The sequence below is a fragment of the Pristiophorus japonicus genome, chromosome 4 (assembly GCF_044704955.1).
Source record: "Pristiophorus japonicus isolate sPriJap1 chromosome 4, sPriJap1.hap1, whole genome shotgun sequence".
In the NCBI taxonomy this organism is placed as follows: Eukaryota; Metazoa; Chordata; class Chondrichthyes; family Pristiophoridae; genus Pristiophorus; species Pristiophorus japonicus.
In genome coordinates, this window is record NC_091980.1 from 236,715,893 (window position 1) to 236,741,386 (window position 25,494).

The 25,494-nt window shown below is 45.1% G+C and overlaps 2 protein-coding genes across 11 annotated transcripts in view; one reads left to right on the forward strand and one right to left on the reverse strand.

The window, feature by feature from the left end:
• The window catches only part of LOC139263311 (suppressor of cytokine signaling 4-like), a 16,723-nt gene extending 14,657 nt beyond the window's left edge, over nt 1–2,066 (reverse strand). For 4 of the 6 annotated variants that reach the window (XM_070879181.1, XM_070879182.1, XM_070879178.1 and 1 more), the window contains exon 1: nt 1,790–1,998. The gene's annotated coding sequence lies outside the window, so the exon portion shown is untranslated. The other 2 variants (XM_070879180.1, XM_070879183.1) reach the window with 2 other exon arrangements.
• Nucleotides 1,852–25,494, forward strand: part of wdhd1 (WD repeat and HMG-box DNA binding protein 1) — a 96,642-nt gene continuing 72,999 nt past the window's right edge. Inside the window, exons 1-7 of one of the 5 annotated variants that reach the window (XM_070879176.1) lie at nt 1,852–1,933; nt 15,417–15,509; nt 17,278–17,389; nt 18,406–18,557; nt 18,867–18,978; nt 19,265–19,315; nt 19,602–19,697. In XM_070879176.1, the coding sequence (XP_070735277.1) occupies nt 15,433–15,509; nt 17,278–17,389; nt 18,406–18,557; nt 18,867–18,978; nt 19,265–19,315; nt 19,602–19,697 (600 nt within the window). In that variant the 5' untranslated portion in view covers nt 1,852–1,933; nt 15,417–15,432. The other 4 variants (XM_070879175.1, XM_070879177.1, XM_070879173.1 and 1 more) reach the window with 4 other exon arrangements.

Below are 25,494 nucleotides of genomic sequence, written 5' to 3' on the forward strand. Positions count from 1 at the left end.
CGGGGGATTGGGGGGGAGAGAACCGGGGATTGGGGGGAGAGAACCGGGGGATTGGGGGGGAGAGAACCGGGGGATTGGGGGGGGAGAGAACCGGGGGATTGGGGGGGGGGAGAGAACCGGGGGATTGGGGGGGAGAGAACCGGGGGATTGGGGGGGGAGAGAACCGGGGGATTGGGGGGGAGAGAACCGGGGGATTGGGGGGGAGAGAACCGGGGGATTGGGGGGGAGAGAACCGGGGGATTGGGGGGGAGAGAACCGGGGGATTGGGGGGGGAGAGAACCGGGGGATTGGGGGGGGAGAGAACCGGGGGATTGGGGGGGAGAGAACCGGGGGATTGGGGGGGAGAGAACCGGGGGATTGGGGGGGAGAGAACCGGGGGATTGGGGGGGAGAGAACCGGGGGATTGGGGGTGGGGGGGAGAGAACCGGGGGATTGGGGGGGGGGGGAAAAAGGAGAACCGGGGGATTGTGTGGGGGGGAAGGAGAACCGGGGGATTGTGGGGGGGGGGGGAACCGGGGGATTGTGTGGGGGGGGGGGGGCGGGGAGAACCGGGGGATTGTGGGGGGGGGGGGGGGGGGGGAGAACCGGGGGATTGTGGGGGGGGGGGGAGAGAACCGGGGGATTGTGGGGGGGGGGGGAGAGAACCGGGGGATTGTGGGGGGGGGGGAAGAGAACCGGGGGATTGTGGGGTGGGGGGGGAGAACCGGGGGATTGTGGGGGGGGGGGGAGAACCGGGGGATTGTGGGGGGGGGGGGGAGAACCGGGGGATTGTGGGGGGGGGGGGGGGGAGAACCGGGGGATTGGTGGGGGGGGGGGGGAGAACCGGGGGATTGTGGGGGGGGGGGGGAGAACCGGGGGATTGTGGGGGGGGGGGGGGGAGAACCGGGGGATTGTGGCGGGGGGGGTGAGAACCGGGGGATTGTGGGGGGCGGGGGGAGGACCGGGGGATGGAGGGGAGAGGACCGGGGGATGGAGGGGAGAGGACCGGGGGATGGAGGGGAGAGGACCGGGGGATGGAGGGGAGAGGACCGGGGGATGGAGGGGAGAGGACCGGGGGATGGAGGGGAGAGGACCGGGGGATGGAGGGGAGAGGACCGGGGGATGGAGGGGAGAGGACCGGGGGATGGAGGGGAGAGGACCGGGGGATGGAGGGGAGAGGACCGGGGGATGGAGGGGAGAGGACCGGGGGATGGAGGGGAGAGGACCGGGGGATGGAGGGGAGAGGACCGGGGGAGGGGGGGGGAGGGGAGAGAACTGGGGGATGGGAGAGAACTGGGGGATGGGGGGGGGAGAGGGGAGAGAACTGGGGGATGGGGGGGAGGGGAGAGAACTGGGGGATGGGGGGGGAAGGGGAGCAAACTGGGGGATGGGGGGGGGGAAGAGAACTGGGGGATGGGGGGGAAAGAGAACTGGAGTGCTACGTGGGGTCGGAGAGAGAACTAGGGTGCTGCGTGGGGGCGGAGAAACTAGGGGGATGTCTGTTGGGGGGTGTGTGGAGGAAGAAACTATGGGGCCGTGGGTGGCGGAGAAGAAACTAGGGGGGAGAACTGGGGGACGTGTGTGTGGGGGTGGGGGGGAGAATTAGGGGGTTGCGTGGGGAAAGAGAAACCAGGGGGACGTGTGGGGTGGGGGACCAGGGGAACGTGGGGGAGAGGAAAAACTCAGCGGACATATGTGGGGTGGGGGGAGAAATTAGGGAGACGTGTGGCAGGGGTGACCTGTGGTGGGGATTCAGGGGATATGCGGATATATTTGGCGCCGTGTATTCAGCTAACAGATGCGCAGTTACCTCTGCGTTGGCTGTGGAACTCGGTACTGACACCACCATCGACCAGAAAGGACAAGATTCAATCGCGTGGCTGTGGTACTATAGACAGAGGACAGGCTGCTGCAGGCACGCGGGCGGAGCCGTGCCCGAGGTGGAACACCCGCGGTGAGCGCGAGCCGGGGACGAACAGTGGGCTCGCGAGATTGCTTTGAATGACAATGTGGGGGCGATGAGCACTTACAGTCAGTGACGCACGAGCAGGATCCCGGCTGAATGTACCTCCTTTTAACAGCTCGGCTTCACTGACCCGGATACACATGCCCTGTCAGCGGAAATGACGGCAGGAAAGCAGCCTATACCGATGTCACAAAGATTAATATTGTCGATGAGAAAAATTCTTTATGGCCACAGATTTTTTTTTGATTAAAAAAAGTAAACGTAAGGCAAGTTTAACAATCGAGGTTAACTGTGTTGTTTTCTCCTGACACATTCATCCCGCGTTGTCTGTGACGTAAGCGAGGGGTGTCGGTTGGCGGGAAACGCGAAGTTGGTGACCTGGCGGCCAGGAGTGAACCGCCCGCCACTTGTCCTCACCGTGAGTAATGGGGCTGCCAGTGAGCTTTGCTCTGCGTTCGCTTCAGCCTCCCGTCCTAGCGATAGGATACGGACCCTGTGCCCAGATTGTACATTGGGGAAAGGTCGCACTGTAACCGGGCCAGACTGCAGCCTTCCCTCGGCTGTTGTCTGACTGACATTGACGGGATGCTGGAGGCCTCTCAAACATTCCCCGTTTTTGATGAGAATGTCTGGATCTGAGCCGCTCAAAAAATGCAGTAAAAACAGAAAATGCTGTAAATACTCAGCAGGTCGGGCAGCCTCTGTGGAGAGCGAAACAGAGTTTACGTTTCAGGTCGATGGCCCTTCGTCAAAATTAGAAAAAAGTTAGAGATGTCACAGGTTTTTAAGCAAGTGTAGAGGTGGAGACAGAGGGGAGGATGGGAAGGTCTGATCGAATGGAAGACAGAAGAGAATAAGCGACAAAAGGGATGCTGCTGGTGCAAGGCAAAAGAAGATGGTAATGGGGCAAGTTAAGAAACAAAAGATGATAGGGTGTAAATGGCAGAATCAGTAACAACTGCCGTGGAAAAGAGAAATAAACAGAAAAAAATAGGGGCAGAGGTTATGGTTTGAAATTCTTGAATTCTATGTTAAGTCCTGAAGGCCTAAATAAAAGATGAGGTGCTGTTCCTCGAGCTTACGTTGAACTTTGTTGGAACAATGTATGAGGACGGAGAGCTCAGAGTGGGAGTGGAGCAGAGAATTAAAATGACAGGCGACCGGACGTTCGGAGTCACGTTTACGGACTGAACGGAGGTGTTTTGCAAAGCGGTCACCCAATCTGCGGTTGGTCTCCCCAATGTAGAGGAGACCACATCGTGAACAGCGAATACAATATACTAAATTGAAATAACTACAGGTAAATTGCTGTTCACCTGGAAAGAGTGTTTGGGGCCCTGGACAGTGGGAAGGGAGGAGGTAAAAGGGCAGATGTATCTCCTGTGTTTGCATGGGAAGGTGCCGTGGGATTGGGAAGGGGGTGCTGCGGGTGATTGAGGAGTGGACCAGGGTGTCGCGGAAGGAGCAGTCTCTTCGGAATGCTGAAAGGGGAGTGGAGGGGAAGATGTGTTTGGAGTTCCATGTTGGTTAATGGAGGGGTGGGGGGGCAGTTTACAACCGCCTTTGCCCATTCGGGTTGTAAATGTCACTTAATATTTCTCGGATGTTTGCAACTCTTAAAATACAAGAGTGGGGATAGTTTATGGTTCAGTTGTACTGCAATTTTTGTATGGATGCAGTACAGAAAGTCCAATCTTAATTGTCGGTCTGTTGGAATGGCCATTATAGGATGACGTGACCTACGATTTTAGTAGAACCTTTCACTTTAATTATAAATGCTTTGATGTAAATGAAAGTTGTTATGGTCCCACCTCGATAGCAATCTTTGTGGTTTCTTTAAAATGAAAATGTATTCATATTTCACTGTAGATAAATTCAAAATACAACAATAACAAATTGCATTATTATGAAAATTTACAGAAGGAGGCCATTCGGCCCATCATGCCTGTACTAGCCGACAGAACTATCCAGCCTAATCCCACTTTCCAGTTCTTGGTCCATAGCCTTGTAGTTTATGGCACTTCAAGTGCATATCCACATACTTTTTAAAATGTGGTGAGGGTTTCTGCCTCTACCATCTTTTCAGGCAGTTAGTTCCAGAACCCCACCACCCTCTGGGTGAAAAAAATTCCCTTCAGATCCCTTCTAAACCTCCTACCAATTACTTTAAATCTAATCTGGAGAAGTGTGAGGTAATGCATTTGGGGAGGGCTAAAAAGGCAAGGGAATACACATTAAATGGTAGGACACTGAGAAGATAGAGGAACAAAAGGATCTTAGAGTGCATGTCCACAGATCCCTGAAGGTAGCAGGCCAGGTAGAAAGGTGATCAAGAAGGCAAATAGAATACTTGCCTTTATTAGCCGAGACATAGAATACAAGAGCAGGGAGGTTATGCTTGAACTGTGTAAAACACTAGTTAGGCCACAGCTAAAGTACTTTGTGCAGTTCTGGTCACCACATTACAGGGAAGATGTGATTGCACTAAAGAGGGTACAGAGGAGATTTATGTGCCCGTTGCTTGGACTGGAGAATTTTAGCTATGAGGAAAGATTGGAGATGCTGGTTCTATTTTCTTTTGAACAGCGGAGGCTGAGGGGCGACCTTATTGAGGTGTATAAAATTGAGTGGGCTGCACAGAGCGGTCTTAAAGGGAGTTTATTTGGAAAGAGTGGAAATTTGGTGAAGAGGGGGAAGGAGTTGCAGCTTTTTGTCCACACTATTTGTGTTGCAGGTAGATATTTAATTGCATTATCCATTACTTAATCCAGATCAATTAAGAAGTCAAGGAACTAAACTGTAAACTAAGTTGCTTGAAATACAAATGTAATTACATTTAACTAAACAGAACAAGGTCATATAGGGATGGCAGTGCAGGTGTTGTGCTGCAACTGGGGCATGTGGGAGTTTGTGGAGAGCATTGTGATCCTGGACAACAGGTATCACGTTTGTAGTAAGTACCTGCATCTTGAGGAACTTCAGCTCAGAGTTATTAAACTGGAGTCAGAGTTGCAGACATTGCAGGGTATCAGGGAGGGGGAGAGTTACCTGGACACTTTGATCCAGAAGGCAGTCACATCCCTTGGGTTAGCTAGTGGTGCAGGTCTGGTTAGTGGTCAGGGACAGGAGGGTGTGACTGCAACTTAGGCATGTAAGGGGGCCCCAGGTGCAATGCTGGAGGAGCTCTGCACCTTTGCCCTTATCCAACAGGTATGAGGCTTTTGTTGCCTGTGTGGATGAGGGAAAAGCCTGCAGGATGGATGAGCAGGCTGACCATGGTACTATGGTGCAGGAGGTCCATTCAAGTAGGTGAAGTGAAAGGGAATGTAGTTGTGGACAGTATAGTCAGAGGGATAGATACTGTTCTTTGCAGCTGCAACCAGGAGTTTCGTAGGTTGTGTTGCCTGCCAGGGTTAAAGACATCTCCTCACGGCTGGGGAAGAACTTGGAGTGGGAGGGGGATGATCCAGTTGTCGTGGTCCACGTAGGAACAAACGACATGGGTAGAACTAGGAATGAGGTTCTGCTGAAAGAGTTTGAGGAGTTGGGGTTCAAATTAAAAAGCAGAACCTCCAAATTAATAATCTCTGGATTGTTACCTGAGGCACACGCCAATTGGTATCGGGATAAGCAGATTAGAAAGTTAAATGCATGACTCAAAAAGTGGTGTGGGAGGCAGGGGTTTTGCTTCATGGGGCACTGGCACCAGTACTGGGGAAAGAGGGAGCTGCTCCGTTGGGACGGGCTCCACTTGAACCGGGCTGAAACCAATGTCCTGGCGAATCGAATAACTCGGGCAGTAGACAGGGCATTAAACTAATGAAGGGCTTGGGAGGATTCAGGAAAGAAATTTAAAAGCAGCTAGAGAAATGTCAAGACTCTGGAGCAGAGCAGAGTTTTAAGTAAAAATAAGCAAAGTGGGTCAGGAAGGGACAGAGAGTAACAAAGATAATAGGGCATTACTGACTAAGGTGACATCAGGGAAAACTAGAAAAAAGCCAAAGCTGAAGGCACTATAATCTGAATGCGCGAAGCATCCGCAACAAAATAGATGAATTAATAGTGCAGATAGAAATTAGTAGGTTTGATCTTATAGCCATTACGAAGATGTGCTTGCAAAGTGACTACGGTTGGGAACAAAATATTCCAGTAAAATTAACTTTTAGAAGAGATAGGCAAAATGGAAAGGAGGTGGGGTAACCCAGATAATGAAGGATGGGATAAAGACAGTAGAGAGAAAGGATCTTCGCTCGGAAAATCAAGAAGTAGAATCAGTTTGAAATAAGAAACAGCAAGGGACAGGAAACATTGGTGAGAGTGTTTTATAGGCCCCCAAAAAGTAGTGGTAATGTAGGGCACAGTATACATCAGGAAATTAGAAGTGCATGTAACAAGGGCAATACAATAATCATGGGGGACTTTCATCGACATATAGACTGGGCAAACCAAATTTGCAGTAATAGTGTGGAGGACAAATTCATGGAATGTATACAAGATGGTTTTCTAGATCAGTATGTTGAGGATCCAACTAGGGAACAGGCTATTTTAGATCAAGTATTGTGCAATGAGAAAGGGTTTGTTAATAACCTTGTAGTAAAGGGGCCCTTGGGGAAGAGTGATCATAATAAGATAGAATTTTACATTAAGCTTGAAAGGGATTTAGTTAAATCCAAAACTAGGGTCTTAAATCTAAACAAAGGAAACTGTAGGTATGAGGGGAGAGTTGGTTAAGGTAGATTGGGAAACTACATTAAAAGATATGACGGCAGACAAGCAATTGCTAACATTTAAAGAATTAATACATAATTTACAATAAATTCCTTTAAGGCACAAAAATCCCACAGGAAAAGTGTACCAACTGTGGCTAACAAGAGAAGTTTAAGATAGTATTCTATCAAAGGAAGAGGCTTATAATGTTGCCAAAAAGAGCAGTAAGCCTGAGGATTGGGAAGATTTTAGAATTCAGAAAAGGAGGACCAAGAAATTGATAAAGAAAGGGAAAATAGAATATGAGAGTAAACTAACGAGAGACATAAAACAGACTGTAAAAGCTTCCATAGGTATGTAAAAAGGAAAAGATTAGTGAAAGTAAATGTGGGTCCTGTACAGGCTGAGACAGGAAAAATTATATGGGGAATAAGGAAACGGCAGAGAAATTAAACAAATACTTTGTGTCTGCCTTCACAGAAGATGTGAAAAACCTTCCGGAAATAGAGTACTACCAAGGGTCTAGCGAGAATGAGGAAGTGAAAGAAATTAGTATTCGTTTTAAAAAAAAAAGTACTGTAGAAATGAATGGGACTGAAAGCCGATAAATCCCCGTGACCTGATGGCCCACATCCTAGGGTTTTGAAAGAGGTGGCTATAGAGATATTGGATGCACTGGTTATCATCTTCCAAAATTCCATAAATTCTAGAACAGTTCCCGCCGATTGGAAGGTAGTTAATGTAATCCCAATATTTAACAAAGGAGAGAGAGAGAAAACGGGGAAATACAGACCAGTTAGCCTGACCTCAATTGTAGGGAAAATGCTAGAATGTATTATTAAGGATATAGTAACAGGGCATTTAGAAAATATAATAATAGGATTGGGCAGAGGAAATATGGATTTATGAAAGGGAAATCATGTTTGACAAATCTGTTTTTTGAGATTGTAACTAGCAGAATAGATAAGGGGAGACCAGTGGATATGGTGTATTTGGATTTTCAGAAAGCATTCAATAAGGTGCCACACGAGGTTATTGAACAAAATTCGGGCTCATGGGATTGGGGGTACAGGTACAATGTCTCGAATCCAGCTGTCCGAAAACCGGACATTTTTGAGGCGGCCAAGATGGTAACATCGGGTGGCGAGGGATGAGGAACCAGTTTAAAAAAAAAACGCAGCGCTGGGGGGCCGTGGGCAGCGAGGATCGGCAAGAGCGAGGTCCGAATCCGGCACAGTCTCGATTCCGAGGTTGACGGATTTCAGACGTTGTACCTGTAATATACTAGCATGGATTGAGGATTGGTTAATGGACAGAAAACAGAGAGTAAGAATAAACTGGTCATTTTCAGGTTAGCAAGCTGTAACGAGTGAAGTATTGCAAGGATCGGTGCTTGGGCCCCAGCTATTCACAATCTATATCACTGATTTAGATGAGGTGATCAAATGTAATATATCCAAGTTTGCTGATGATACAAAGCTAGATAGGAATGTAAGGAGGATACAAATAGACTTCAAGGGGATATAGACAGGCTAAGTGAGTGGGCAAGAACATGGCAAATGGAATATAATGTGGAGAAATGTGAAGTTATCCACCTTGGTAGGAAAAATAGAAAAGTAGAGTATTTTTTAAATGGTGAGAGATTGGGAAATGGTGTTGAGAGGGACCCTGGGTGTCCTTGTACATGAATCACTGAAAATTAACATGCAGGTACAGCAAGCAATTAAGAAAGCAAATGGTATGTTGGCTTTTATTATAAAGAGGATTTGAGTATAAGAGTAAAGACATCTTACTGCAATTGGTGAGACTGCACCTGGAGTATTGTGTACAGTTTTGGTCTCCTTACCTAAGGAAGGGTACACTTGCCATTGAGGGTGTGCAAGAAAGGTTCACCAGACTGATTCCTGGGATGGGGGGGATTGTCCTATGAGGAGGGATTGAGTAGACTAGGCCTATATTCTCAAGAGTTTAAAAGAATGAGAGGTGATCTCATTGAAACAAACAAAATTCTTACAGGGCTTGACAGGGTAGATGCAGGGAGAATGTTTCCTCTGGCTAAGAAATCTAGAACCAGGGGCCACAGTCTCAGAATAAAGGGTCGGTCATTTAGGATTGAGATGTGGAGAAACTTCTTCACTCTGAGGGTGGTGAATCTTTGGAATTCTTTACCGCAGAGGGCGGTGGAGGCTCAGTCTTTGACTATATTCAACACAGAAATCAATAGATTTTTGGATATTAAGGGAATCTAGAGATATGGGGATAGTGCAGGAAAGTGGAGTTGAGGTAGAATATCAGCCATAGAAACATAGAAACATAGAAAATAGGTGCAGGAGTAGGCCATTCGGCCCTTCTAGCCTGAATGGTGGAACAGGCTCTTGGGGCCGAATAGCCTACTCCTGCTCCTAATTGTTATGTTCTTATGGGGGGCCTAGGTAGAGTGGATAGGAAGGACCTATTTCCCTTAGCAGAACAGTCAACAACCAGGGGGCATCGATTTAAAGTAATTGGTAGGAGGTTTAGAGGGGATTTGAGGGGAAAGGTTTTCACCCAGAGGGTGGTCGGGGTCTGAAACTCACTGCCAGAAAGGGTGGTAGAGGCAGAAATCCGCACCACATTTTAAAAAGCACTTGGATGTGCACTTGAAGTGTCATAACCTACAAGGCTACGGACTAAGAAATGGAAAGTGAGATTAGACTGGATAGCTATTTGTTGGCTGACGTGGACACGATGAGCCGAAATGGCCGCCTTCCGTGCTGCAAATGTCTATGATTCTATGATGCATCCTGGTTGTTGACCCCTCTGCTAAGAGAAAAAAGTTCTTCCTATCCACTCTATCTGGGCCCCTTATAATTCTATACTCCTCAATTAGATCTCCCCTCAGCCTCCTCTGTTCCAAAGAAAACAAACCCAGCCTATCCAATCTTTCCTCACAGCTAAAATTCTCCAGTCCAGGCAACAGTCCTCTGTACCCTCTCTAGTACAATCACATCTTTCCTGTAATGTGGTGACCAGAACTGCATGCAGTACTTCAGCTGTGGCCTAACTAATGTTTTATACAGTTCAAGTATAACCTCCCTGCTCTTGTATTCTATGCCTCGGCTAACAAAGGCAAGTATCCCATATGCCTTCTTAACCACCTTATCTACTTGTCCTGCTACCTTCAGGGATCTGTGGACCTGCACTCCTTGCCTTGCTTTGTTAGCCCTCCCCAAATGCATTACCTCGCATTTCTCCAGATTGAATTCCATTTGCCACTGTTCTATCCACCTAATCATTCCATTGATATCTTCCTGCAGTCTACAGCTTTCTTTTTCATTGTCAACCACACGGCCAGTTTTAGTGTCATCTGCAAACTTCTTAATCATACCTCCTACATTCAAGTCTAAATCATTGATATGTACCACACAAAGCAAGGGACCTAGTACTGAGTCCTGTGGAATCTCACTGGAAACAGCTTCCCAGTCACAAAACACCCATCGACCATTACCTGTTGCTTCCTGCCTCTTGAGCAAATTTTGGATTCAACTTGTCACTTTACCTTGGATCCCATGGGCTTTTACTTTTGTGATCAGTCTGCCATGTGGAACCTTATCAAAATCCATATACACTACATCAAATGCACTACCTGCATCGACCCTCCTTGTTACCCTCTTCAAAACATTCAATCAAATTAGTCAGACACGACCTTCCCTTAACAAATCCATTCTGACTGTCCTTGATTAATCTGTGTCTTTCTAAATGAAGATTTATCCTGCCCCTCAGAATTTCTTCCAATAATTTTCCTACCACCAACGTTAAGCTGACTGGCCTGTAATTACTCGGTCTATCCCTTTCTCCCTTTTTAAACAAAGGTACAACGTTAGCAGTCCTCCAGTCCTCTGGCACCACACCTGTAGCCAGGCAGGATTGGTAAATGATGGTCAGAGCCTCTGCTATTTCCTCTCTTGCTTCTCAACAGCCTGGGATACATTTCATCTGGGCCTGGGGATTTATCCACTTTCAAAGATGCTAAACTAATTTAATACTTCCTCTCTCACTATGTTTATTTCATCATTATATAGCACCTTTGAACACAGAAAAGCATCCCAAAGTGCTTCACAGAGGCACAAGTGGGGGGGAAAATGGGCACTGAGCCAAAAAAGGAGATAGTAGGGAGGCTGACCAAATGCTTGGTCAAAGAGCTGGGTTTTGAGGAGGAGATGGAGATGGCGAGGTTTATGGAGTGTTCCAATAGTCGGGTGAAGAGAGGGGATCCACAAGAGGCCAGAGACCGGAATGGAGATGTATGGTGTTGGAAGAGATTAGAGAGATAGGGAGGCTTGAGGCCACAAAGGGATTGAAACATGATGAGAATTTTAAATTTGAGGCATTCAGAGACCAGGAGCCACGAGGTCAGCAAGGACAGCGGTATTGAGCGAGTAAGGCTCGGTATGGGAATGGGATACAGACAGCAGAGTTTTGGATGACCTGATGCAGGGTTGGAAGCTCAGCTCAAGGTTGAATATGATGCTGAGATTGTGAGCAGTCTGGTTTAGCCTAAGACAGTAGCTGGCTTGGGTACAGAGTTTGTGGCGGGGACTGAAAATGATGACTGGTTTTCCCATTGTTTAGCTGGAAGAAATTTAGCTTAATTTAAGACTGAAGGTTGGACAAGCTGTTTGACAGCACAGAGCTGGTGGAGTTGAGGGTCATCATTATACATAGCGAAGCTGAATCTAGGGGAAGATGAGGAAGAGCTGGGATTCAAGAATGGATCCTTGAGAGAGGGGTTTACATAACATAAGAAATAGGAGCAGGAGTAGGCCATACGGCCCCTCGAGCCTGCTCCGCCATTCAATACGATCATGGCTGATCCGATCATGGACTCTGGTCCACTTCCCTGCCCACTCCCCATAACCCCTTATTCCCTTATCGTTTAAGAAACTCTCTATTCCTGGCTTAAATTTATTCAATGTCCCGGCTTCCACAGCTCTCTGAGGCAGCGAATTCCACAGATTTACAACCCTCTGAGAAAATAAATTTCTTATCTCAGTTTTAAATGGGCGGCCCCTTATTCTAAGATTATGCCCTCTAGTTCTAGTCTCCCCCATCAGTAAAAACATTCTCTCTGCATCTACCTTGTCAAGCCCCCACATAATCTTATACGTTTCAATAAGATCACCTCTCAATCTTCTGAATTCCAATGAGTAGAGGCCCAACCTATTCAACCTTTCCTCATAGGTCAACCCCTTCATCTCCGGAATCAACCTAGTGAACCTTCTCTGAACTGACTCCAAAGCAAGTATAAATATGGAAACCAAAACTGCATGCAGTATTCCAGGTGTGGCCTCACCAATACCCTGTATAATTGTAGCAAGACTTCCCTGCTTTTATACTCCATTCCCTTTGCAATAAAGGCCAAGATTCCATTGGCCTTCCTGATCACTTGCTGTACCTACATACTACTAACCTTTTGTGATTCATGCACAAGTATCCCCAAGTCCTGCTGTGCTGCAGCACTTTGCAATCTTTCTCCATTTAAATAATAACTTGCTCTTTGATTTTTTTTTTCTGCCAAAGTGCATGACCTCACACTTTCCAACGTTATAGTCCATCTGCAAAGTTTTTGCCCACTCAGCCTGACTATCTCCTTTTGCAGATTTTTTGTGTCCTCCTCACACATTGCTTTTCCTCCCATCTTTGTATCGTCAGCAAACTTGGCTACATTACACTCAGTCCCTTCTTCCAAGCCATTAATATAGATTGTAAATAGTTGGGGTCCCAGCACTGATTCCTGCAGCATCCCACTAGTTACTGATTGCCAACCCGAGAATGAACCATTTATCCTGACTTCTGTTTTCTGTTAGTTAGCCAATCCTCTATCCATGCTAATATATTACCTCCAACCCTGAGAACTTTTATCTTGTGCAGTAACCTTTTTATGTGGCACCTTGTCAAATGCCTTCTGGAAGTCCAAATACACCACTGTCAAACATGTCAAAGAATTCCAGTTTGTGGGGGGGTGGGGGCTGGAGACTCTAGAGGTAATGGTGTGTGGGTAGGAAGAAAGCCATTAGTAAAGGTGATCTGGCTATGATTGAATCATGGGCGGTCCCTCGAACGAGGATGATTTGCTTCCACGAGTTCACAGGTGTTTCGATGAAGGACCCGATGTTCCAATCCTGAACTCCAATTGAGGGGGCGGAAGATGCCTGTGCGTGAATTATTTTAACGTTTGATGACCGTTGCACACCAGCCACCACCTGGGCTTGATAGAGCTAGGCCTTTATCCAGTGGCAAGGGTTAACCAGGATGACTGGAGACCTGCTCTGCTGCACGGACCTAGTGCACGCACATATCGCTGTGTGGGCTGGCCCGTGTTGCCCCTGGGCCCTTGGCTCTTCTGGGCCCCGTACCCTCATCTGTCACACTTCCGCCACGATCTCTCGCCGTTCCTGTGCTATAAATATTCACTGCCTCTCGCCATAAGCACTCTCACCTCAACCGCCCAGACCTTCCCATTCCTCTGAACCTGGGTCCTGCCGATGTTCCTGCCCGCACTCTAAAACGGCGACCAGGATTTTGATGACATCACCCAGACGCCCATCTCAAAATCATTGCACGCTCGGAGCAGCTTGCGCTGGAGATTGAAGTGGTACGCCGCTCTAGATCTTTTATAGCCCGACCTGCGGCGCTGTTCTCTCGCAGGTCGGGGGGCCACGATGTCCCAGGGTCCGCCGCTCCAACTCTCTTATGGCCTGACCTGCGGAGCTGTTCTCTCGCAGGTTGGGGGGCCACGATTGATGAGTAAGAGTGGAACCAGGTAACAGCAGTTCTACTAGGCTGGACAATGGATAAGAGGGTTAGGAGGATGATAGTGTGCTCGACTATATTAAAGGCTGTATTGGACTTGGGGGGGGGGGGGGGGGGAATATAAGATAATGAGGGGGCTCGACAGGATGAATGCAGAGAGGATTTTTCCACTCATAGGGGAAATTAAAACTAGGGACATAGTCTCAGAATAAGGAGTCGCCCATTTAAAACTGAGATAAGAAGGAATTTCTTCTCTCGGTTGTAAATCTATGGAATTCTCTGCTCCAGAGAGCTGTGGAGGCTGGTTCATTAAATATATTTGAGGCGGAGATGCAGATTTTTGAGCGATATGGGAGTAAAGGGCTATGGGGAGCGGGCAGGGAAGTGGAGCTGAGCCCATGATCAGATCAGCCATGATCTTATTAAATGGCAGAGCAGGCTCGAGGGGCCAGGTGGCCTACTCCTGCACCTATTTCTTATATTCTTATGTAATGGATGATCTTATGTAATGGATAATAACCTTATTTGCAAGGGAGTGCACATTTTGAGGGATAATGCAGTGTGTAGGTAGTAGAAGCATACATGTTTGGGGGAGGGGTGAGGGTACAAGCGAGCAATGGGAGAAGAATTGGAAAGGTTGGTTCTCATAGGGACAGTTATATAGGCCTTGTGTCGAAGTAGGGCAATTAGACAGAGTGAATTGCTGATTTGGGAGTGCCAGTGGTGGGTTCTGTGATGCATGTGGTCGAGGATACCAATAGAAAAGCAAAGGAAAGCTGTAAGCCTGTCCAAGAAGGAATCAATCCTCAAGTGGTGACAGGAGAGGAGATTAGTAATGCTGAGTGGGTTGGGTCATTTTGCAATAGGGTGAGAAATAGGAAGTGATGGATAATGGGATTCGAGAAAAGGGGCAGGAGGACAGGGAGAGCAGGGACGGCAGTCAACAAGAAAATGAGGAAGAAGGACTTGATGACTGATGGTAGCCACAATGCACACATAGGAAATGCAGGAGTTGCTATGGGTTGCATATACAAAGTGGGGAACTGTGTTCAACAACAAGGCCTGCTGGTGACAGAGTCTGAGACCAGTGGGTGTTAAGGAAATTGTGGCCTCGTGGTGGAGAGCGGGGAAGAATCTGCAGCCTGATGATGGTTGAAGAGCATCATGGTCTGGTGAGGGAGGTCGAGGAAGGTCTGGCACCTAATGGCAATGAAGAAATTTGTAGTTGGGTTTAGCACCTGGTAGGCTAAGGTAGATGCTGGGGCAGGGACCTGCCTCAAGTTGTGATCCACCGCACCCCCCCCCCCCTGCTTTTTTATAGAGGAAACATTTTCTCATCTGAAAGTTAGAAATCTATTTATTGAAACTGGCAGTTTTAGTGTTGGCATAGAGGTCATCCAGGCAGGTGCCCGTGGCTGTGCCCCCTTCCCTTGATAATTATGTGGAATGTCCTCATACCTAAAGAGGTTCCATTGCAAACAGCAGCAGGGGCATGACTTCAAACCATATCAAGAGCTGCTCAGGCAATCGTAACTCCAAAAAAACTGCTACACCCTGGGAAATTTGTATTTCCAGCCTATCTTAGGATTTCCTGGAGTTGGGCATCCTTCAGCTCAGTTTGACCTTGTGGCTTGTATTGTTTGCAATTGAGTTACACTGGGGTGCTACCCCCCGTGTCACTGGAATAACTTAGTGCCAAAGGTATGAAAATGGAGGATTTCAGCACCTATGTAAATTTTAGTTGAGTTTATGTTTAGTTTTCTTCAATAAACAGATGGATTAAAAGGTGTCTCCCCCCCGCTCCCTCCCCAGACTTTCCTTCCTCAATATATGGAACAAAATTTGTCATTGCCTATTTTAAAAAAATCAAATAATACAGCATGTCATTATAAAAGCAACATTAGGCAGGGCCATAACATACAAAACCTTTCTGTACATTTTCTTTCTTGAATATAATTTTTCCTTTGATTAGGACAAAGCAACCGAAGATGCCAGCTGAGAGAAAGCCAATGCGGTATGCTCACCCGGATGGGTACACGGCTGTTTGTTTTGATGAAAGTGGAAGGTAAGGTAGCTTGTTGTAGCCTGGCCTGATTGAGCTCAACTTTGTTTATTCCTTTTAAAAAAAAAAGTTTATCCAAAAATTACTTCCTGTCCACAAGCACCAATGTATGAACTCTTCATGTGCCTTGTACATCATTTGTGACTCTGGGTGAGCAGGTGATCTCCTTCGAGGCCTCTTTCCAATTCTGCTGGTTGAGAGAGTAACTTAGTAAATCTTAATTGTTAGTCTCTAATCCTTAATAGGAGGTGTAGATTGAGAAAGATCTCTCAAATTCCTCTTCTACTGTTTTTCCTGCTTTGTTCCCCAAAGAAGAGCGCTCTCTCTGGCCCCTGGCAAAACTGCCATTGAGATTTGTCATTTGAGATTGCAGTTTAAAACTCTGCACTCTGGTATGTCAGCACACACTGCCAGAGGTTTCAGATGTAACCAGACAACCTCATTGCTATAATTGGCAGTTTACACTTCTTGATAAAATTTAAATCCCAACGTTTGAACTCATTAAGATGGATTGCCCCATGGGAGTCTTTGCCCTTTTTAAGTGCAATACCAACTATTGCGCAATCAAAAGCAGCACAAATGGCAGGAGACGAGTGCAAAAATAGTATTATGGGATGACAGCAGTGAATAAGAAAAGAAACAAAACCTTATTGTTTTATATTTGGTACAACAAGCACTACTGACTTAACGGTTTTAATTTATTTTGTCATAAGAATTTGTTCAACTGTAGCAACCTATGCAAAATAGATGTCAAAAGAAAAGTAAACACAAGGGCGCTACATTGATTTCAAACACTCTTCCTTCAGTGCTTGCAAACAGGCTGGTTGAAAGTCTTCTCTTCTGATTGTAAGAGTCTTGCATTAAATTAAATTGATTTAGTCTCGATCCAATCCTTCAGCTTTGCAGCAGAAAACTACAAAGAGCAATGAGGTAAATGCCCAGTCAACCTGTCTTTCTGGTGATGTTGACTGAGGAATAAATGTTGGTACGGACACTGGGAGAACTCTACTGATCTTTGAATAGTGCAATGGGATCTGTTGTATCCACCCAAATTTGATGTCTCCTCCTCAAGACGGCATCTTCAACACTGTAGCACTCCCTTAGTACTGCACTGAAGTGACAAACCTAGATTATGTGCTCAATCCTGGAATGAGGCTTGAATCCATGACTTCATAACTCAAAGACAGGAGTGCTACCATTGTCAAGACTGACAAAGTAATAGGGGGAGAAATTGGGGAGATTTGTGCCTCCTGTAACTGGGTGCAAATGACTTCTCACCCGGGCACGGCGCCGCGGGTGTTTAGCCGTAACCTGTAGTGCCCCGCTCCAACCAGTAGCGCCCTGCTCTGCTGCACCTACGATGACTCGTTTTCGCCCCGGTGTGAAAAATCGGTAGCGCCCCCGAAGCTGCAGCAGGCGATACCTGCGACAGCTTCAGGGGGCGCATATTGGGCTGTAGGCTGCTCGTGGGGTGAAATTTAAAGCGGAGGCGCCGAGTTCAAAATTTTAAAAATGTCCGACTTACCAGTCGTGGCTTTCTTCCTCTTTGATCACGGGGGTCCGTGTTGCAGTCCGGCACTCCGCTTGTGTGCCGGGCTGCTGCCACTGCTCCCTGGTGGTCCAGAGATGGCCTCGTTTCCTACACGCAGAGTCGACAGCTTGGCCCTCCCCCCGGCGCAGGAACTTGCGGCTGACACACAATCTCAACCCCATCGTCTTTTGAAAGGACTTTCCCAGGTCCTTCGTTGAGTTAATCTTCTTGAACTTCCAGATTTATCGTAACCGGTGGCAGTGATGGAGACGTTAGAATATGGGAAAGTCTAGATGATGACGATCCCAAGTCGATCAACGTGGGTGAAAAAGTTTATTCGCTGGCTCTCCGGGTACGTGATTACTTTGCTTTTACAGGTGCCTTTTCAAATAAATCCCCTCACCCCCCCCCCCTCGTGGTTATAAATTGTTTATGTCCCGAGTTGACTTAATCTGGTATATAATGTTGCAATTCATTACAGATGTAAACCATTAATTTTAATGTAGCCACCTACATTTGGCAGTGACAATTTTCAGCATTATTAAATTTTAAAAGTTATGTAAATTTAGCTAGGATCTGAATTTAACCATTGAAAGTAAATGTTTTGAGGTGTCCTGCTGTTAACGGTCTTAAGTCAAGTTTTTGAAATCAGAGAATTTGGTTTTATAATACTGCATGATTAACCAAAATAATCACCTGCTAACATTTAGCTGAATAATACTTGAACACATGCAAACATTGCAGGAAGATTTATAGGATTATGGGAATTGAAGGATTAAAGTCCAAATCATTAGACAGTCATGAAAATAGTTGCAGCTTTTTTTTTGTACGCCTGTTAATGAATAAGTACTTCACTTGGAACATTTTTCATATTTACAATTTTATATTTAATGTCTTTATTCTGGAACCTCAATTGTACACCTTGTGAAAGTTAATGTAGATCATTTAACCCAATTGTTAATTTTTGCTGAAAATATTTATAACTTATACTTCATCCCACTTTAAAAAAAAAACTGGAAGCCATTTGTTTTCATTGTGTGTGGTGGCTAAATGACTTGCATTAGTGGAGTGTAACTAATACAGATGGCAAAAGTGTAAATCTGAACAAAAAGTCACGTGATTTTACATAACTAATAGACTTATGAAAGAAAACATTCAATCTCCAACTTTTATCATGAATGTTTTTTAACCAAATGTGGACTTCAACCTTTTAACTGCAACTTAAGAAGAAAGAATAAGGCAGCTTTTGTTATATTTCAAAAAAAGGTTTCTCTCTATAAATGCATGAAATACTTAAAGAATGAGCTATCATTTATGATTTGAGACAATTAATAATTATCTGAAGAATATTTTTGTTTCTGGTTTTAGAATGGGATGCTTGTTACCACTGTTTCTAACAACATTGTTCAAGTCCATTCCTTTCCTGAGGGTTCACCAGATGGAATTTTAACCCGCTTCACTGCTGAAGCAAACCATGTTGTCTTCAATAACACTGCAACCAGTGTTGCTGCTGGTTCCAGGTAATCTAATGCAGGAGAATACTATTTTAAATGATCACCTGTAGGAAACTTTAGGTAATTACTATCACTATTGCTAGAGAATTCTTCATAATTTTTAAACCAACTGTACAATTTTTGGAGGGGGAAGGGAGAAGAATGGTGGAAGATCAAGAGCTATTGTGGATTTTGAACCCAGTGTATTAAAGTTATAATATGCATATATGCTTTATTTATGGTTCTGAAAAGGATTAACATTTTTCTTAATTTGGGATCTGAATGCTGCTTCAAGTTTTGTATTGTGTGGAAAAATTATGTTTGTGTATCTTGCAGTGACTTTATGGTGAAGATCATTGAGACTAGGGACAATAGTCAACAGAAGACAATTCGAGGACATGATGGTCCTATCCTCAGTGTTTCTTTTGATCCAAAGGATTTATTTTTGGTAATAAACTGTTAATACAACTTAGTCCATGCAAAATCTGTAGAAAGACCTGAAATTAGTAGGTTATAAAGTGTTTGTAGAGGTATACTTTTTAAAGTGACCAATTGAGTACTGCTAAAATAGATTTAGAATCTTGTATTCAGGTTAAAAGTTCAGGCAGTGCTTTTGATATGTTAACTGACTAGTGTGCGCAAAAAGCATTTTTGTTTTAATGTGTACGTGTTTTTTATAGTTTAGTATTTAAATAGCTCAGTACATAGCAGTCACAAAGTGTTGCTTTTTATAGGCTTCGTCTAGCTGTGATGGATCAGTATGTATCTGGAAAATTGCTGATCAGGTAAGATGGACAAGCTTTATGGTTGAAGTCATGTACTTGTGTGGATCAGTACCAATTTTGTTATATAAAATAACCATTTGTAAAATTAGATGGTATGTGCAAAAATTAAGGTTTGAATTTTGCATTGAGGTCAAGAAGCAGCATGGATTTTCAAGTCTGCATTCTGGTCACATTCTTGAAAAATTCTTTAGTATTACAGAATCGTTTAAATCTGGTTTAAAACAAACTACATATATTTTGAAATATGATCATGATTGTGTTAAAAATATATATTTCTATTTTGTAGACACTTGTGATAAGTTGGCCACTGCTAACTAAATTCAATGAAGTGAGCCGTGCTGCATCAATCTGTAGGCTTGAGTGGCAACCAAAGACTGGAAAGGTAAATGTAAAATCAGCACTATACTAAAAGATCTTATTTTCAAAAGTCATAAAATTGTTTTCACAGCAGGGACAAGTAAAGATTAGTATTTATTGGTTAGGGATTTAATCCTAGTGCTACTTGGGTTAAACAGATCTGGTCAAATATCTGGTTCCAAGGGAAATAAGTCATTAAGTTAGTAAAATTATTTTTGTACGCGGTCTAGTTTGCTAATGGAAAATGCATAGTTAATTAAAGAAATTTATTTTAATTAAATGAGGCTTTGATTTCCTCAGGTTTCCTCATGACTGGCAAACCTTTAAGGTGAATAGTTTGGCATGCAGTCACTTGCTCACAGGCCACTGTTGCTGCTGCAGTGTGCCAGCTGGTAAGAGATGTATAACAGTCAGCTAGGAATGACTCGTTTGTACAAACAAATGTACTGTATCAGACCATTTTCTTTTTCCTTGGAGGGATCTGGTCTAACCGTGCAAAGTGTCAATAATGTTAAATTAAGATCTGTGGTGGTTGTGCTCAACTTCAAGCAAAATTAATTGAAAAATTTGCTCTTTAATTGCTGAAAAGTCACTGCATTGGTCAGTTAATGAAGTGTTCCAAATCCCTACCGATGCTCTAGGCAGTAGGGTAGGAATAGTAACAGTCTTAGAAGATAAGTTCTGAGAAGCATCAACTTGGCTTGGAATCTACACAGATTTATCACTTGGTATTCTGGAGGGGAATTGCCCTCATTGCAGACATGTCTCTATCAAAGCCCTTTAATCAAGAACGTAGATTCATTAGTTACTGACAGGCAAGCCTGGTACATTACATTGAAGTTGGACATTTAAAGCATCCAAATCCGCAATTGTTTTGTGTAGGTCATTGTACCATGCTGTAGTCAAATAAATTAAGAGAATGTTGGAGCTTTCCACTAGTGGAGCCCCTGTTCAATAGGATATAGTTTCTGTCCATGCTGGGATCAGAAGGATGATGACAATGCACTGGCATTTTTATGACGGATTTTGCTGCTCATTGTGTCCTGGGGGAGGAATCTGCTGTTCACCTAATAGAGCTCAAATCTGCATGTTAGTTCTTTTGTAACCAACTAATGACTATTGAGTGGGGCGTTAGCAAGGTTTCTGTCCCAGTGGATTCATGCCAGCTTTAAGAGATCATACCTGGTGACGAAAGATGGAACTGAGTGATTGGAAAATGATGGTCGGAGCCTCCGCTACTTCCTTCCTTGCCTCGCAATAGCCTGGGATACGTTTCATCCGGCCCTGGCGATTTATCAACTTTCAAAGATGCTAAACCTCTTAATAATACTTCTCGCACTGTTTATCACATGTAATATTTCACACTCCTCCTCCTTAACTACAGCGTCTGCACCGTCCTCTTTTTTTTTGTGAAGACCGACACAAAGTATTCATTAAGAGCCATATCCATGTATTCCGCCTAAACACACAGGTCACCTTTTTGCTCTCTCATATGTCCTACTCTTTCCTTAGTTATCCTCTTGCTCTTTATGTATTTATAAAACATCTTTGGGTTTTCCTTGATTTTACTTGCCAATATTGTTTCATGCCCTCTCTTTGCTTTCCTAATTTCCTTTTTAAATTTCACCCCTGCACTTTCTATACTCCTGTAGGGTTTCTGCAGTATTGAGCTCTCGGTATCTGACAAAAGATTCACTTTTTTCCCTTATCCTATCCCATATGCTCCCTGACATCTAGGGTGCTCTCGATTTTGGGGCCCCACCCTTTTTCTTTGTGGGAACATATTTGTTCTGGACCTTCACTATCTCCACCTTAAATGCCTCCCACTGCTCTGTCACTGATTTATTTTTAAGGAGCTGCTTCCAGTCTACTTTTGGTAAATCACATCTCCGCTTAGTAAAATTGGCCTTTTCCGCAATCAAGAACTTTTACATCTTTGTCCTTTTCCATAACTATGCTAAATCTAATTGAATTATGATCACTACCACCAAAATGCTCATCCACTGTTACCCCTTCCATCTGCCCAGCTTCATTCCCTAAAACTAATTCCAGAACTGCAAGTTCTCTTGTTGGGCTTGCGATGTACTGGCTTTAAAAAAAAAAAAATTCTCCTGAATGCATTTTAAGAATTCTGTGCTCGCTATACCTTTTACACTAATTATCCCAGTTAATATTAGGGTAGTTGAAATCCCCTCCTATTACTGCCCTAATTTGGCAGTAATTCTTTTGCTGACGAGCAGCCAGCCTTGATCATTTGATGGACTCTGGAGGGATAGAATTGTCACTGGGGAGGCTGCGATTCTTCCTGCTCTGCTAATGTTAGCAAATATCCTGAATAGGATGGCGTTCGTTGGACAAGTAATGGAAAGCTTACCAGTGCCATGTGATACAAACCAAAATACTGCGGATGCTGGAATCTGAAATAAAAACAGAAAATGCTGGAAATCTCAGTAGGTCAGGCAGCATCTGTGGAGAGAGAAATCGAGTTAACGTTTCAGGTTGATGACCCTTCATCAGAACTCCGCCATGTGCTGATGAGCTACAGTTAAACTTCATCTGTACTCTACCACACGTTGCGTTCCTAAAGCCTCAGTTGTTGCTGACCTCAACCTAGATTCTTTCAAAAAGAGTAAGTGGGATAGGGTCCTGTAGGTGCAATGTATGTACTGTAGATCATCAAACTTTAAATGATGTGCATTTCTCTCAATAGCTTTGTTCAGTGATTCTTAAGCATGGTGATTAGTTTCCACACTGTTCAGTTAATTAAGTTAACTCAGTTAATTAAATAAATCTGGAATAAAAAGCTAGTATCAGTAATGGTGCCCATGAAACTACCAGATTGTCATAAGGATGTGGTTCACTCTTCACTGCACTCTGCAATGGCCAAGCAAACTGCAATGATAAACAATAATGAGAATAAAACCGGACGGATAACCCAGTATTGACATAGGCACCAGATTCAGGCATGACAACGGCATACCCAGCCGACTCGACCCTCAAAGTCTCCTCACTAACATCTGGGGAATTGTGCCAAAATTGGCAGAGCTGTCCCACGGACTAATCAAGTAACACCCTGATAGTCATACTCATAGAATCATACCTTTTCAGCCAACATCCCAGATGGCACAGTGATACAGTCAGGAGGGAGTGGTCCTGGAAGTCCTCAACATTGACTCCGGACACCATGAAGTTTCATGGCATCAGATCAAACATTGGCAAGGAAAATGCCTATTGATTACCACCTATTGCCCTCCCTCAGCCAAAGAAACAATACTCCTCCATATTGAACACCACTTTGAAGAATCAGTGAGGGTAGCAAGGGCAAAGAATGTGCTCCTGGGTGGGGGACATCAATGCCCATCACCAAGGTTGGCTCGGTAGCACCACTACTGACCAAGCTGGTTGAGTCCTGAAGGATATAGCTGCCAGACTGGTCCTGCGGCAGGTGGTGAGAGAACCTACACGATGGAAAAACCTACTTGTCCTTATCCTCACCAAGCTACTGTTTGCAGATGCATCTGTCCATGATAGTATTGGAAGCAGTGACCACCGCACATTCCTTGCAGAGATGAATCCCATCTTCACACTGAGGCCACTCTCCATTGTGTTGAGTGGCACTACCATCATGCTAAATGGGATAAATTTAGAACAGATCTAGCAGCTCAAAATTGGACATCCAAGAGGCGCAGTGGGCCACCAGTAGCGGCAGAATTGTTTTCCACCACAATCTGTAACCTCATGGCCTGGCATATTCCTCACTCTACCATTATCATCAAGCCAGGGGACCAATCCTGGTTTATTGAGAAGTGCAGAAGAACCTGGCAGGAGCAGTACCAGCAGTACCTAAAAAAAAAAAAAATGAAGTGCCAACTTGGTGAAGCTACAACATAGGATTACATACATGTTAAAACAGTGGAAGCAACTTGCTATAGACAATGCTAAGCAATTCCACAACCAACGGATCAGATCAAAGCTCTGCAGTCCTGCCACATCCAGTCGTGGATGGTGCTGGTCAATTAAACAACTAACGGGAGGAGGAGGCTCCATGAACATCCCCATGATAGCTGAGCCCATCCTCAATGATGGCTGAGCCCAGCACGCGAGTGCAAAAGTCAAGGCTGAAGCATTTGCAACAATCTTCAGCCAGAACTGCTGAGTGGATGATCCATCTCAACCTCCTCCTGAAGTTGTCACCATCACAGAAGCCAGTCTTCAGCCAATCCAATTCACTCCACAAGATATCAAGAAACAGCTCCAGAACTAGCCATGCCTCGAGCCAAGTTATTCCAGTACAGCTACAACACTGGCATCTACATGACAATGTGGAAAATTGCCCGGCTATGTCCTGTGCACAAAATGCGGGACAAATCCAATCTGGCAAATTACCGCCACATCAGTAACTCTCAAACATCAGCAAAGTGTTAGAGGGGTCATCAACAGTACTGCTAAGCGGCACTTACTCACCAATAACCTGCTCACTAATGCCCAGTTTGGGTTCTTCCAGGACCACTCGGCTCCAGACCTCATTACAGCCTTTGTCCAAACATGAAAAAAAGCTGAATTCCAGAAATGAGGTGACTGCTCTTGTCATCAAGGCAGCATTTGACCAAGTGTGGTGACAAGGAGCCCTAGTAAAACTGAAGTCAATGGAAATCAGGAAAAACTCCACTGGCTGAAGTCATACCTGGCACAGGTTGAAACATAGAAACATAGAAACATAGAAAATAGGTGCAGGAGTAGGCTGTTGGGGTTGTTGGAGATCATCTCAGCTCCAGGACATCACTGCAGGAGTTCCTCAGGGCAGTATCCTAGGCCCAATCATCTTCAGCTGCTTCATCAATGATCTTCGCTCAATCATACGGTAACATAGAAAATAGGGTGCAGGAGCAGGCCATTCGGCCCTTCAATATGATCATGGCTGATCATGCAACTTCACTACCCTACCCCTGCCATCACTCCATATCCCCGATCCCTTTAGCCGTAATGGCCACATCTAACTCCCTTTTGAATATGTCCAACGAACTGGACTCAACAACTTTCTGTGGCCGAGAATTCCACAGGTTCATAACTCTCTGGGTGAAAACATTTCTCCTCATCTCGGTCCTATATGGCTTACCACTTATCTTTAGACTGTGACCCCTGGTTCTGGACTTCCCCGACATTGGGAACATTCTACCTGCATCTAACCTGTCCAGTCCCGTCAGAATTTTATAAGTTTCTATGAAATCCCCTCTCATTCATCTAAGTCTCAGTGAGTATAAGCCGAGCCGATCCAGTCTTTCTTCATATGTCAGTCCTGCCATCCCGGGAATCAGTCTGGTGAACCTTCGCTGCACGTCCTTCCTCAGATTAGGAGACCAAAACTGCACACAATACTCAAGGTGTGGTCTCACCAAGGCTGTGTACAACTGCAGTAAGACCTCCCTGCTCCTATATTCAAATCCCCTTGGTATGAAGGCCAGCATGCCATTTGCTTTCTTTACTGCCTGCTGTACCTTCAATGACTGATGTACCATGACACCCAGGTCTCTTTGCACCTTCCCTTTTACTAATCTGTCACCATTCAGATAATCGGCCTTCCTGTTTTTGCCACCAAAGTGGATAACCTCACATTTATCCACATTTATACTGCATCTGCCATGCATTTGCCCATTCACCTAACCTGTCCAAGTCCCCCTGCAGCCTCTTAGCATCCTCCTCGCAGCTCGCACTGCCACCCAGCTTAGTGTCATCTGCAAACTTGGAGATATTACCTTCAATTCCTTCGTCTAAATCATTAATGTATATTGTAAATAGTTGGGGTCCCAGCACTGAACCCTACT